This window comes from Gekko japonicus, unplaced genomic scaffold, assembly GCF_001447785.1.
Source record: "Gekko japonicus isolate JY-2015 unplaced genomic scaffold, Gekko_japonicus_V1.1 scaffold32, whole genome shotgun sequence".
Taxonomy (NCBI): domain Eukaryota; kingdom Metazoa; phylum Chordata; class Lepidosauria; order Squamata; family Gekkonidae; genus Gekko; species Gekko japonicus.
The window spans coordinates 823,244-837,443 of record NW_015167527.1 but is presented as its reverse complement, the minus strand read 5'-3'; the positions used below and the strand labels follow the sequence as shown (position 1 = coordinate 837,443).

Below are 14,200 nucleotides of genomic sequence, written 5' to 3'. Positions count from 1 at the left end.
ATAGTTACTACAAATATACTAAGAAATTGCTTGTAATTAAAAGTAGGAGAGTGGAGTAAGAAATGCAGTAACCTATACTGATGACTTCTTCCCAGCGGATTTTTTTTAATGTGTGAGAAGCATATGCTTATCAAACACATGCCTAGATGTATTTTTGTTGTTTCACCATGTTCCACTTTAAACTGCACGAGTGTGTCCCACCACCAGCAGCCAACAGTAAAGACTATAGAATGATATAAGTATTTATTTTCAGGGGAGGGGGCACCATTACACTTGCACTACAAGGGAATCTGTCCTCATTCATTCTTACTTTCCCTTCTGTTCCTTACCCTTGTGTCTCAAAACACTTCATGTCCAGCCTTTACAGTTGGCGTTTACTTTGAATTGCTGCCAAAGGCAACTAAAACCAAAGCAGAGAGAGAGAGACAACAACAGCCCCATTCAACTTCTGACAAGCCCCTATTGACTCCTTTTCTGCAGCCATGGCATTATTCCCCACACGATGCCCACAACAAAGTGGGTGCTTGTCCTACACTTTCAAAAGGGATCACAGATGCATGTCAAGGGTATGTCTGTGAACCCATATTGCTAAATAGAGGAGAACTTTACAAGCTGGTTTTTGTGCAAAAAGGGGGGAGTCATACAGAAAAGGGAGGGGAGACACAACTAAAATGCTTCAGTGCATAAACTGCCACAGGATACACCAGAGAGAGAGTGAGAGGTGAAGGGTAGGATACAAAAATATAATACCAAAGAATGGAAAGGAGGAGGAGAGTGGGCACAAGCCATTGTACTTTAAGGTGAAACACCCTGGAGTGGAGACATCCTCCCTTCAATCATTCACCCTCCTCCTATCATGGTGTGTACATGACTTCCTCTTAGCTTTCATCAGCTTCCCTATGCATGAGTGAGCTCTTTACTAACAAGATAAACAAAACAAAAAAGAAAAAAACCCACAAGGGACTCCACTCAGCTAGTTGCTGGCAGCCATTAGAGCACACATTACAGATCTTGAACTTTTCCAGCACTTTGAACCCTGAGCCATTTAGATCAGTAAGGAATGAAGAACTGCCTATTTATTCTGTTTTCCCTGAGGTCTTTAGTATTTCTGAAGGGAAACAAAACTGAAAGCACCACAGGGCCATAACACAATGTACAGGGGGCTCCCTAAGGAAATTGCTAAGGGACATACAAGCTCATAATTTATCTTCTTCTCCCCTAGCTAGACTTGTGTGTGTGTTGCTTGGGCAAGAAGTGCTGACACACAACTCATACCCTGTCAGCAGGGCAAAAATTGCATTAGGCACTCTCCTTCTTGTGTACTATTAGTGGCACTGGACATCAGAGGGAGATCTCTTTAATTTCTACTTTTTGGGTCTTTGGGAGTAAGAGAAGAAGTTGAGAGCAATGTTCCCTCTAAGCTGTGGAGTCTTGTGAGCAAAGATTCTACTTTGTGAGCTACTGGCATTAAAGTTGTGAGTGAGCGATTTGGCTACTGCAGAAATTAGTTTGCTCTGGAGCCATCCTTCCTGAGCCGAGACAAAAATGTGTGAGCCAGAGGCTAAAAAACTGTGAGCTAGCTCACACTAACTCAGCTTAGAGGGAACACTGGTTGAGAGCAGCTTAGCAGCAGCTGAATATCACCTGGGCTGGCTTTGTTTTGTCCTTTGTCTGCAGGTATTGAAGCCCTGGAACAGCCAGAGATAGAAGGGGGAGGGGAAGAGCCAAAGGGTTCTTGTTCTTGTCCCTTCGTTCTTATCCTGTAGCTGGTAGCCTAGGGCCTACAAATACCCAGCCCACTGAAGTAGAATCACCTAAGATTTGTTTGAGTGTTTTTAAAATTTATTTTAGTGATATCATTTTACTTGGTTGCTTGGAAATTTGAGTAACTAGGTCAAGGGAAGGGAAGGGGAAGGGGAGGGGCGGGGAAGGGAAGGGAACCTTGTGAGGCTTGTCACTAAGTGATATGGGTACACATCTTTGCTATCCTTTCATTTCTTTCAGGAAAGTATGAAGCATTGGTTTCTGTACTCCAATAGAGTTACTAGGTTTGAGAATGTCCAAAAATGTTTAGCCATTGTATAAATGCCTGTCTTACCCGATATAACTTCCAAGAGTAACATAAGTTTAAGGCCATCCCTGAAATCTTCTTCTATGTTCTCAATCTGTGTGCCAGCCTTCCGGAGGTGAGAGTTGCACCAGGCTGTAAATGTCTGGAAAAAGACAGAAGAAAAACAAAATGGAATAATTAATTTCCTAAGAGAATCTACATGGCTGGAAAAAAATAAAATAGCACTGATGCTGGGAAATTACTGAGTTAGTGTGAGTGTCACAATAGTTTTCAGTTTCTCATGTATTAATTCTTGAAGGCAGAAGAGTCAGCATATGGAGACAAAAGAAACTGCTGAAAAGCAATATACAAGAGAGTACAAGTGATACAACGGAGTGATTGCAGGAGCTGCGGTGGCTCAAGTGGTTAAGACGCTGAACTGCAGGCTGTGGAAGGTCAGTAGTTCAGCAGTTCGAGACCCGGGTGCCACATGATGGAGTGAGCTCCCGTCTCTAGTTCCAGCTCCTGCCAACCTAGCAGTTCGAAAGCAAGAAATTGCAAGTAGATAAATAGGTACCACTTTGGTGGGAAGGTAACAGCGTTCCATGCGCCTTGGTGTTTAGTCATGCCGGCCACATGACCACGGAAACGTCTTCGGACAGCGCTGGCTCTTCGGCTTTGAAACGGAGATGAGCACCACAACCCTACAGTCGGATTTGACTGGCTTTCGAGCAAGGGAACCTTCACCTTACAAGTGATTGCAGTGAAAGACTCTTGAGTCAATTTGCTTTGTAGCTGAAAATAAGGGGCAATTACAGGTTTCCTGCATTTACTGTTTCAACCAGCTTCTTGCCATAGATGGAAGGGCACAGAATATACAGACTATACTAGTCCATTCAGCAGGTCAGGATTAAAATGCACACATTAAAAAGCATGCAGAATTTTTAAATTGTGGTTATAAACTGCACAGGCCATCACTGAACCTCTCCTGAGAAAGCTCATCAGTTGTTTCCATGAAAGAGCCAGAGCTTTCCAAGTAAGGGTTTAGGGAGAATTCATATCACACAGTAGCTAAAAATAAGACAACTGTGTTGTTGTTGTGTGTGTGTGGGGGGGGAGCCATCAATTTGTGAAGCCAGTCATCAAGCCAAGGTTCTATACAGGGAATGGTTTCAGAGAACAGTGAGAGAGATGCTGGTTATTCTAGACAATACAGGTGGAAGGCCATCTCACCAAATGCAGTTTTTTAAAGACAGAGAAAGTACCACGAAATGCAAAAAAAAGCATTTACTTTGGCAGCTCTGTAACTGTCTCTTAATTAGGAGAACTATGAATGGGCTAAAATTAGGGCTTTGTGCCTGTGATTAGTTTTAACCTCAAAATGTGCAGTGAGATTAGGAAAAAACCCACATAACTTTAAACTAGGATTTCCCCTTAGAAACAGAATAACACATTTACTGATAAAAAGTATCTTGCAAAGCTCCAGCAACATTCTGCTACCCACCTATGCTTATACGAAGCTTGTATGTGCCCATCTGTAATACGGATGGAATGGAAAGCACAGGTAGTACAAGCTCCAAGGCTTGCAAAATGTGTCGAGTGTGTGTGCCTTTGTAGCATGATCACCCATGTCTGTCACATGGAATTCAGTGTGACAGGAGGTGGTGGCGGCTACAAGCATGGACGGCTTCAAGAGGGAATTAGATAAGCATATGGAGCAGAGGTCCATCAGTGGTTATTAGCCACAAGGTATAGATAGGGACTCTGGAGAAAGTGATGCGCATGGTGCTTGGGGGGGGGGCAACAGTGGGAGAACTGTCCTGGCCTCACTGGTGGACCTCCTGATGGCACCTGTTATTTTTGGCGACTGTGTGACAGAGTGTTGGACTGGATGGGCCATTGACCTGATCCAACATTGGCTTCTCTTATGTTCTTATATCTGTCACCATTTTGTCCAATTTACAGCACATTAAGCTAATACAGACACATCATGATTGCAAATCTGTATGAAAATAATACCAAAAATTATACTAGAAGAATGACTGAAGTAACTAGCTTATTGAAATTTGCCCACTTATTTGTGAAGTTATTTGACACATTAAGTCCACTGAAAATTAAAACAGATGCTTTCACGCCTTAGTTGACGATTACCCCATAGCTATTCTTTAGTTACACTTGATTAAGCTGGCAGATGATAGGCCTGTGTTCTATAAAAAGGAATAATATAAAAATAAATAATATAAAAATAGAACCTTTTTTTAAAAGTTTGCTGTACAGACAACAAATTGTTACAGCTATGGAAGCAGAGTTTCTTTAGTCAAATGATGCACAACTCTATTAGCACTTGTGGTTTCTAAAACACAATGGTTGACTGAATGGTCAAATGGCGTCAATCGACCAAAGTCATTAATGCCAAATATATTGCAGCAAACCAAAAGTGGTCTGCTTGATTTTACAGCAGACCTTATTTTTCATTTATATCATATTGCCAATTGATATAAAGAGCAGAAATAATTGCCCTTTGCACATGGGTGCCCATACTGTTACCAATCCTTCCCAAATCTCTTACATCTAGGGATATATGCTGCCTCTTCCTCTTAAGAGTTTGGCAGCTTCTTTTCTACTCCCTTCACTTATCAGCTCATGCAGCAGTGGCAGAGCTATCTTGATCAAGGGAAGTGACTGTGTCCTTGCTACCTTGCATTCAGGGAGGCTCTTCTGCTTCCTTGTGCAAATTTATCTCAGACTCAGCTCTCTTGTAATTCTGCATAGACATCTCTTGTAACTCTTTGATAATGACTATAAAATGGAATCTGACTGGAAACCACCACCACCCCGAAAGTGAAAAACTGAAATTAAGGTTAACAGAGGACGACATGATGTACCTTGTTCCCTGTGCACAGTATGTTTGGCACTGCTTTTGGTAGCAAAGCTAACTTGGTTGAAGCAACATTTAGTACTCTGGCTTCACATGCAATCACAGGTCTTTAGGGCACTACTTTAGCATCTCCCGTAAATAAATTATAACGATTATGTTGGTTTTTCCCAAATCTTCTCTAAATTGTATTTAACTATAGCTAGCAGTGGTAAGCAACCAGTAAGTGTTGTCATGCTTCCTATGGGAAAGAATATAAGGAAAGAATCTTTTGAAAGAGGAAAAGTCCACTGCTAGATGCCAGAGTCACTTCTTTTAGAAATATAAATTGGGGGACATAAAGAGGTGGCCAGAGGAATAAAAACACCTACATTCCCTGAAGTTCTTGGAACACAGACCATGCTGGCACAAATAAGAGCAAATGGTTCAGCTATGAAGCACACCACTTTGCCCTTTTGTACTTCCTGGTGAGATTTTGCATTGGGGATCATGCCATTTGCCTGTGTACTGACTGGAACTGAACCACAAGCTATTCCATCTTCTTGGCAGAACCTGAAACTGCCTCCACTAGCCCATGGAGGTTGAGAGGGGTGGCCCTCTCTATGACAACAAGACTGCAGCCATGGGTCCCTGGCATTGCATTAATTCTCCTTCACTACATCCTGACTTAGAACAGTGTGTCTTTAAAACAAGTGCTTATCTCTGTTGGGTTTAAGAACAAGGGAAATGTTTTGCAATTGCACAATGGGTCTCCGACTGTGTTTCACTCCCATCTACTCATAACAAGTTCGGCCAAAACAGCAAATGTAAAGCAAGTATCTCCTTGAGGCCCCACAAATCACAAGCAGAACCATAATAGGAGACCATTCCAGGCAAGTTTCTGCCCTGGGAAGGTTGCAGTCCTGCCAACGGAAAAGCAAGCCTTCACTCTTTACAAAGCAAATGCCATTTTGAGATGTATTACCAGATACATGACAGGGTCTGTTCCAAGTGCAAAAGAAGCACTGTTACAGCTTTCTCAAAGTGCCTAGTAGGGAAGCAAATAAGAAAATAGCAAAGACGGAATGCCTCTACAGGGCGGAAGCCCAACAGCATCAGTACTGATGGACTCTGGCTCCCACCTGGGAGTCATCACAGGAGATCCCATACAGATTCTCTTACTATGCAAGATCTGCCAGTGAGGCTCTGCTCAAGATACCCTCATAGGTGGACACCAGACTGGTGTCCTCCAAAAGCCAAGCAGAGCAGTGCAGTGGTCAAGCCAACCTTTTGGAACCCCCTCCCTTGGGAGGCTCACTTTGCCGGCCTCCTTTACAAGATGAATAAAGACAGCTATTTTATATTGATTAGTGGCTTTGGATGAACTGCAGGCTGTGGAAGGTCGGTAGTTCAGCAGTTTGAGACCCGGGTGCCGCATGACGGAGTGAGCTCCCATCTCTAGTTCCAGCTCCTGCCAACCTAGCAGTTCGAAAGCAAGAAATTGCAAGTAGATAAACAGGTACCACGTCGGTGGGAAGGTAACAGCGTTCCGTGCGCCTTGGTGTTTAGTCATGCCGGCCACATGACCACAGAAACGTCTTCAGACAGCGCTGGCTCTTTGGCTTGGAAACGGAGATGAGCACCGCAACCCTAGAGTCGGATTCGACTGGCTTTCGAGCAAGGGAACCTTTACCTTTACTTTTTTAAACAGTGAGCAAAGCAGCTGAAACATTCAATCTGAAAACTGTATTCAAGTTCAGCTAATAAACAAAAAGAAGACGGAAGTACTATCAAGCTGCCATGTACAGAGTGACCTTCCTCAGGCTCCGGCTGGCCTCTAGCACAGCTCTTCCATTGGCCTGGCAGCTCCTGTCTTTATCAGTGTCTATTGTGAAGGACACAATGGTAGGAGGCCGCCAAGTCATGGTCTGTCCTTGAAATGTAGGCTGTTGCCCTGAATGTGTATGCTAACTTGTCTCATTCTAATATCTCAATACTCAGCACAATTATCAAACAGAATGCTTAACAATTATGTTAAACCACACGTCACACTTTGCTCAGCCAACATGTAAAATAGAAAATTAAGTATCTATGTAACTAACGGTATGTGAATATATGAGGCAACTGATATCATGGTGAATCTTTCAATCACAGAAGCACATCAGAATGCAATCAAAATCAAGCCTTTGGCTTTTAAATTGGCAATTTAAAAGTATATAAAAAAGGATAGATTTAAATGATGGAAATAACCTAAATACCCCATATTTCCTGAGCTAGCATGTATACTGGAACAATTTCAAAGTACTTTGTTTGCAATTAAATAGAACCCTTACACTATCCTAGGATTATAATAATAAAAAAGTTTGATAATCCCAATCACCTTTCGCACCGCACAATCATATCTGCCTTGGAGGGAATATGGGCAGTTCTGAAATTAATGGATTTCGGAAGGACATTAAACAAGGTCACTTGCTTTTTGGTGTCTAGAATCTTCCACTATGGGATGGTAGTTCTTGAACATACATTGTTTCTCTAACAGGTTAAACTATCCATCTTGGTCAGTTAGCAGAGACATAAATAGAATTTAAGAGGGAAACATATTGCTGAGCTCACATGGGTACCGTGGCTAAAACAGAAGTACAAAATTGTCCAAGGTTAGGGCAGGAAAGGCTCTTGATGAAATACAGGATAGAGGGTTCCTACTGCCTGTGATAAGTTGCTGGTTTCTGTTGGAAAAGGCAATGTCTAGTGTACAAAGAAGAGAAGAAGACCCTGAAGGGGGCAGCAAGAAGACAATGAGATAGGATAGTGAGGTCAGCACCTTCTTTCCTATTAGAAGAAGAAGAAGAAGAAGAGATTGGATTTATACCCCGCCCTTCACTACCCGATGGAGTCTCAGAGCGGCTTACAAACTCCTTTCCCTTCCCCTCCCCACAACAGACACCTAAGTTTCAAAAGTGTTTCACCATGTAACACAAAGGGCTGCTTTCTGAGAAACCCACAGTGGCCTTGAGCGCATAAAACTAGCTGTGCAGTCCTTTGAAACCTGTCTGATTTCAGATTGAGATTACAAATATAGGCCTAAACATGTTTGTGGGTATTAAAGTAACCTAGCCATTTTCAGAAACACTTGGTATAAATTAAATGCAAAAAAGGGGGCATCTAATTTAAATTTTAAAAACCTATTACTATTCACCTTATGGATAGTTTTATGCTGTTTTTGTCTCATGGCTTGTTTGTTTTATATTGATAATGTATAATTTTAATTGTAAACCCCCTTGAGCAGGACTCCGGAGAGGCTGCATAAAAACCTCCTGATAAATTAGTCATCATCACACATTTTATCTTTCCATGAACCAAGATCATTCTAAACAACAGAGTGCCTACCCCATCCTAATGTGTAATACAATGTATCTTGTTTTCTGACATCAGTTCCTCTGCTTATACTATGTATTATTTGCTGACACTGACTTGAATAGGCAAATGTTTAGCCTAATGATGTCACAAAACATGAGGAGGGGGGAGAAAGAACTTGACACCAACATAAGAACATAATAGAAGCCAATGTTGGATCAGGCCAATGGCCCACCCAGTTCAACACTCCGTCACACAGTGGCCAAAAATACCAGGTGCCATCAGGAGCCCTCCCCCTTTTGCCCCCCCCCCAAGCACCAAGAATACAGAGCATCGCTTGCCCCAGACCAAGAGTTCCTATCTATACCTTGTGGCTAACAGCCACTGATGGACCTCTGCTCCATATGTTTATCCAGTTTATCCAAAACCAGGTTGCTGGTTTTGGCAGCTGGTCCATGTTTCTCAGAATGGATGATTTTGCCTTTAGTCCTACAACTTCCCTAAAATTATCCTCACCACACCAATATTCAAATATCGAAGAAAGATGCAGTAAATCCTTGTTTTGCTTTGCAAAAAGCTGCTGTAATTACTCCACTAACAGACCAACAAATGCCACATTAGCAAGCAACTCTTAGGAGCTCACCACAGCAGAAAAAGAACCTGAAATCATAACTTACTTGAGGTCTTCAGGAATTCTTGCATTCTAAATGTCAAAGTCACAATCATACAAATGCCAGATACTAAGAAAGCCAAAGGCAGTCTGGCCTCCTTATTGCTTTCAAAATGACATTGCAATTTAACTAACCTTTTCATTTACTCTTTTAGTCTCTCCACCTCCATAATATCTTGTCATTCACCATGCTGTCCTTAAACTTTTTTGTCTAAGTTTCCTCTCACTGTAGGGAAGCCAGCATATTTAGAAAGCAAATACCACTTGGTAATCTTGCATTTAGAAAAATGTTATCAGGCCAGAAGAAAGCACTGTAGAACAGATTTATTTGTTGGTTCAATGGGGGGGGGAGAGATAGGAAGGTAAGACAGTTCAGTGATACTGCACACAGATTTACTTGTGCAAGCTTGCAGGTTCATTTGTTGGCATCTTTGGTTTAAACGTTTCAGCTAGTAGAACTGGGAAATAATTCTATTCCAGATCTTGGAGAGCTACATTTTCAAGTACAGTGCAAGTGGTTCGAACACACATTCTTTGCTCTGAATACAAGTGCCCTGGTAATGCAGCCAATAAAGGGTTCAAAGTAGTGATTAACTAGTTTGCATTTAGTGAGAAAAAGTGAGAAGATTTAAGTGAGAAATATTTTTGACTTCTTGCCATAATCTTAAAATCTAAAGAAAATAAGGATGGGAAGAGACAATAGGGAACATAAAAAGTCTTCACAGTTTGGATTGGGATGCTTACTGGCATTTGATCAAACTTACTGTAGTTTGTCATCTTCTGGGCATGGAACAGGGGTCACGGGGGGGGGAGGTATTTGTGAATTTCCTGCATTGTGCAGGGGGTTGGACCACATGACCCTGGAGGTCCCTTTCAACTCTATGATTCTAAATAAACTCAGGGACTTCATGGGGGCAAATTCAAGATAACTTATCAAAAGATGTTTTATTTATAATGTTATTTAATATTTCAGGGGCCCTAAGTAGCACCCATAACAATATTAAAATGACCAGTATTAAAAACAAATTTCAAACTAAAATAATTAAAGCCACAGCTGAGCAAAAACATTATCCATCAGTCAAACCAGCTGTTCAATTTATCATTATGCCTGTAGATGGTCTGATATTAGCATATTAGGCAAGCTCTGAATGGAGATCCCAATTCATTCAAAATCCCATGCATAAAGGCCCACTCAATCCAAACAAACTTTTATATCCACTAAAGAAGTATCAGCAGGTTGAGTAGGCTCAATTGTTCTAATATTAGAATTAAATGTCTTTGAAAAGTAGGATTGATATATCTAGAGGTAGTTCACTATGGTAATATGTAATCTCTCAGCAAGAATAACAGAAAAGGTTTAACATTTAAGTACTGAATTTTCTGTAAATGGTTCAATCTGAAAAGATACTTTTCCTTAATTGCAGAAATTCTAGCTCCTTCTCAACAGTGGTCCTAAAAGTTCTTTATAGATCTCACAGAACTTGGTGGCATAAATGTCTAGGCTTAGAGTCTTTATTACCTTTTAAACTCATGACTGAATCTATTATCTCTTCAGCAGCATACAGAAAAGTACAGAAATTTGAGAGTCAGTGTGTTGCTCTGAATAGTTTACTGGAGTCACCGGTGAGGCCCATGTTCCAGTCCCTGTTGAGTAACAAAGCTCACTGAGTGACTGTAGCTATCTTTCAGACTAACCTGCCTCACAAGACTGCTAGAAGAATAAAATGGTGGGGTTAGGGAACCCTAGGTACCATACCCTGAGGTCCCTGGAGAGAAGGAGGAGGATTTATACCCTGCCTAGGGTTGCCAAGTCAGAAGTGGCGCTGGAGCTGGACTCCAGGGCTGACGCGGATGAGTTTTCCCTCGGATGACCGTGGCCCCACCCCCAACGTGCCCGGCGTGGTCGTGTCACTTCCGGGTGACGTGCACATTGCGTGCTTTGGGGGTGGGGTTCCCCCCGGGGCCCAATCCGCCGGCGGCGAGGAATGGGCCTCTGGGGAGGGGGTTTCCCCCCCCCCCGGGGGGACTTGGCAAGCCTAACCTTGCCCTTCACTCGGAGTCTCAGAGCAGTTTACAATCTCCTTCCCTTCCTCTCCCCACAACAGACACCCTGTGAGGTAGATGGGACTGAGAGAGTTCTGAAAGAGTTCTTCAGAGAACAGCTCTGAGAGAACAATGACTGAACCAAGCTGCCTGCATGTGGAGGAGTGGAGAAGCAAACCTGGTTCTCCAGATTAGGGTCCACTGCTCCAAACCACTACACCAAGCTGGCTTTCAGTTTGGTGGGATACAACTGAGATAGAGTGCACTGCTGTATCGGCTAGATGTGTACATGCTTATACCTGAAATTAAAAGAGAGACAATGTGGTACAGTGGTCAGAGCACCAGAATAGGATACGGGACACCCAGGCTGAAAACCCCATTCTGCCACGGACGCTTGCTGGGTAAGCTTGGGCCAGTCATACAATCTCAGCCTAACCTACTTCACAGGGCAGTTGTGAGGGCAAAATGGAGGGAAGAGAAGGATGTAAGCCACTTTGAGCCCCCATCGGGGAAGAATTGCAGGGTATAAATTAAATAATGCATTTCTGCCTCAGCAGGTTCTTCTGAGGAACATTGATTCATTTGACATAGCTTCAGAGTTACTAGCAAATCTACCATAAGTTCTTTCGATTGTGGATGATAGCTTGTGAAACTTTGTAGAAATTAGCCTAGCAAATAAATGGTCTGCTTTAATCCCTCGTTCAAACCCACACTACGCTTTTGATATAAAAACTATTTGACCATGAAAAATATATTTTAAATTCCAATCTCATTTTACTTGTTCTGTGCAGAATATTAACCTCAGGGGAAAGAAAGCTTTCTATAAAATGAGCAGTATCTAATTTCTGCATTTCATTTATCAGAAAAAAAATCTCTGGCTTTTCTTTCTGAAAAGCAATTAGAAGTTAAGAAAAATGTCTTCTAGATTAGCTATATATGAATCCAAGAAAACAAAGCATTTGAGAATAGCAGACTTTTTATTTAAAAAAATACATACTACCTAGCTTGCTTAATGATCCAAAATTACTGCATCATTGCCTAATTCAGTCCTGACATCTGTATTCTCACCAAGAAGGGCTATACATTCTCTTCATTTTACTGTATTTCTGATTTGAAATAGCAGATTGGAATAGTGATTGTAATGTAATGCAATGAATTTTAGAATGTATGTCATTTAGAATAGTGGACTGAAATGCATTTCTCTGATCTGGTGACAGGATACATAACGACTGCACAACTAATTACCCTACCTCAAAGAAAAGGATGCTGTTAGTTACCTCCATGCTTGAGAGGAGACAAATGGAGTGTAATAACAGAGTCTGAATTAATCACTCATAGCACTTCACAGTTAAGAAGGGTACATCAGTCTTCAATTCTGACATATCTATTTGCTTCTCTGTGTCCCCCCCCCATTGTATCCAAACAGATGGTGACCATGTAGACTTAGGCTGCGATCACACACACACTAAATAATCCACTTCCAGTGCACTTTTCAACTGGATTTTACTGTGTGAACTGGCAAAATCCAGTTGGACCTGAAAGTGGATTGAAAGTGGATTGTTTAGTGTGTGTGATTGCAGCTTTAGCTTGTTGTTCTTGTTTGGTCTTTGCATCTGTTAAAACATCTTCATGATGTTAAATGGTAACCCCATAAACTAGTGGGGGGCTAGGACATTTTTCAGAGAGGTGGCTTGATTGCCTGCCTCAGCGTCCCAGCCCTGGTATTCTTTGGAGGCCTCCCTTCCAAGTACTTGCCAGCAATGTTCCCTCTAAACTGTGGAGTCTTGTGAGCAAAAATTTAGCTTTGTGAGCTACTGGCATTAAAGTTGTGAGTGAGCGATTTGGCTGCTGCATCAATTAGTTTGCTCTGGAGCCATCCTTCCTGAGCTGAGACAAAAAGGTGTGAGCCGGAGGCTAAAAAATTGTGAGCTAGCTCACACTAACTCGGTTTAGAGGGAACACTGCTTGCCAGGGTCAGCCCTGCTTAGCTTCCAAGATCTGATGAGATCGGACTTGCCTGGGCTATCCAGGTCAGGGCACATATAGTTCTTCTGACACAGATATCTCCTTTGCAAAGCACAGCTGTTTGACACTTAACTTGATTTTTACACCTTTTCAAGTCTAAAACCATGTCTTGGGTCAGCATAATCACCAGGCATGCATAATGTAGATCACAAAGGCCACAGCATATGCACACTTGCAATTAAGTCAACTGTGATTCAGTTTTCATTTCAGAAAATGATTCTAACAGCGTGGCAGCAAAAGACAGCGCCGCCTGCAACAGCAGTTTTTCAGTGATGGGTCAATCTCCCAGTGGGTTATCAACAATTTTGTAAGCATGATTTACCAAAGATAATTCAGAAATAGCATCTGGAACCACCCACAAGATCACCCCCCGGCACCTCTAGATATTATGGACCTGCCATCCTTGTTCAAACATTTTCAGCTGCTAATAAGGTTGCTTTCCCATCCATGTGTCATTGAATTATGGGAAATGGGGTTGACTACTTTGATTAAGAACACAACAGGTTGGCTAATGAGTACGTGATGTGACTAGTCATCTGTGTTATGGATGACTGGTAACCTGTGTGATACCGAATATGCATTCTAAGTGATATGCCTTTGCTAGGCTAAAAAAAAAAAATCACAGGTCAAAATATGCACTTCTTAAGGGGACAAATTTCAGTTTAGAGAAGGAGAGGGTTTGAGTTATGGGAAAAGCAAAAGAAATTTGTATTATATAAAGTAATACAGATGTGATCATAAAATGAGAAGGCGAGGTGCAGGGAGAGACCATTTTGGAAACAAAAGTGCCAGCATCCTCAGCTGCAATTCAAGGAAAGGAGCTGGTATCTATGCAAGCTGGGGACATCTGGCTAATGACTACAAGAATATGAAAACAAGATAATCATCTATCTATATATCTAATAGCGAAGTTGCCCCCGGAGTGCGGATCGCGAAATCAGCACTCCGGGGGCAGCTGGGGGCTGGGGGAGGTTTGTGCACACGTGGGCCAGTCCCCACGTGTGCACAAAAATAAAAAAAGTTGAAAAAAATTTCGGGGGGATGTTTAAATCCCCCCGAAAGTGCAAGAGCATCTCCTGCGCGTGCGCAGGGGACGCTCTGGAACATCGCCGCCGCCGCCGCCAGAGCCGGGGGGTGGGGAGAGAGAGAGTGCGAGGTGCCTCGGAGACAGTGAGGGGGGGGAGAGCCGGAAAGAGACGGAGCC

The 14,200-nt window shown here is 42.4% G+C and overlaps 1 protein-coding gene across 4 annotated transcripts in view; it reads right to left on the bottom strand.

The window, feature by feature from the left end:
• The window catches only part of ACTN1 (actinin alpha 1), a 115,716-nt gene that overhangs the window by 55,076 nt on the left and 46,440 nt on the right, over positions 1-14,200 (bottom strand). For all 4 annotated transcript variants that reach the window (XM_015413304.1, XM_015413305.1, XM_015413307.1 and 1 more), the window contains exon 2: positions 2,099-2,213. In XM_015413304.1, coding sequence (XP_015268790.1) covers positions 2,099-2,213 — 115 coding nt within the window. The remainder of the gene's footprint in view (positions 1-2,098; positions 2,214-14,200) is intronic.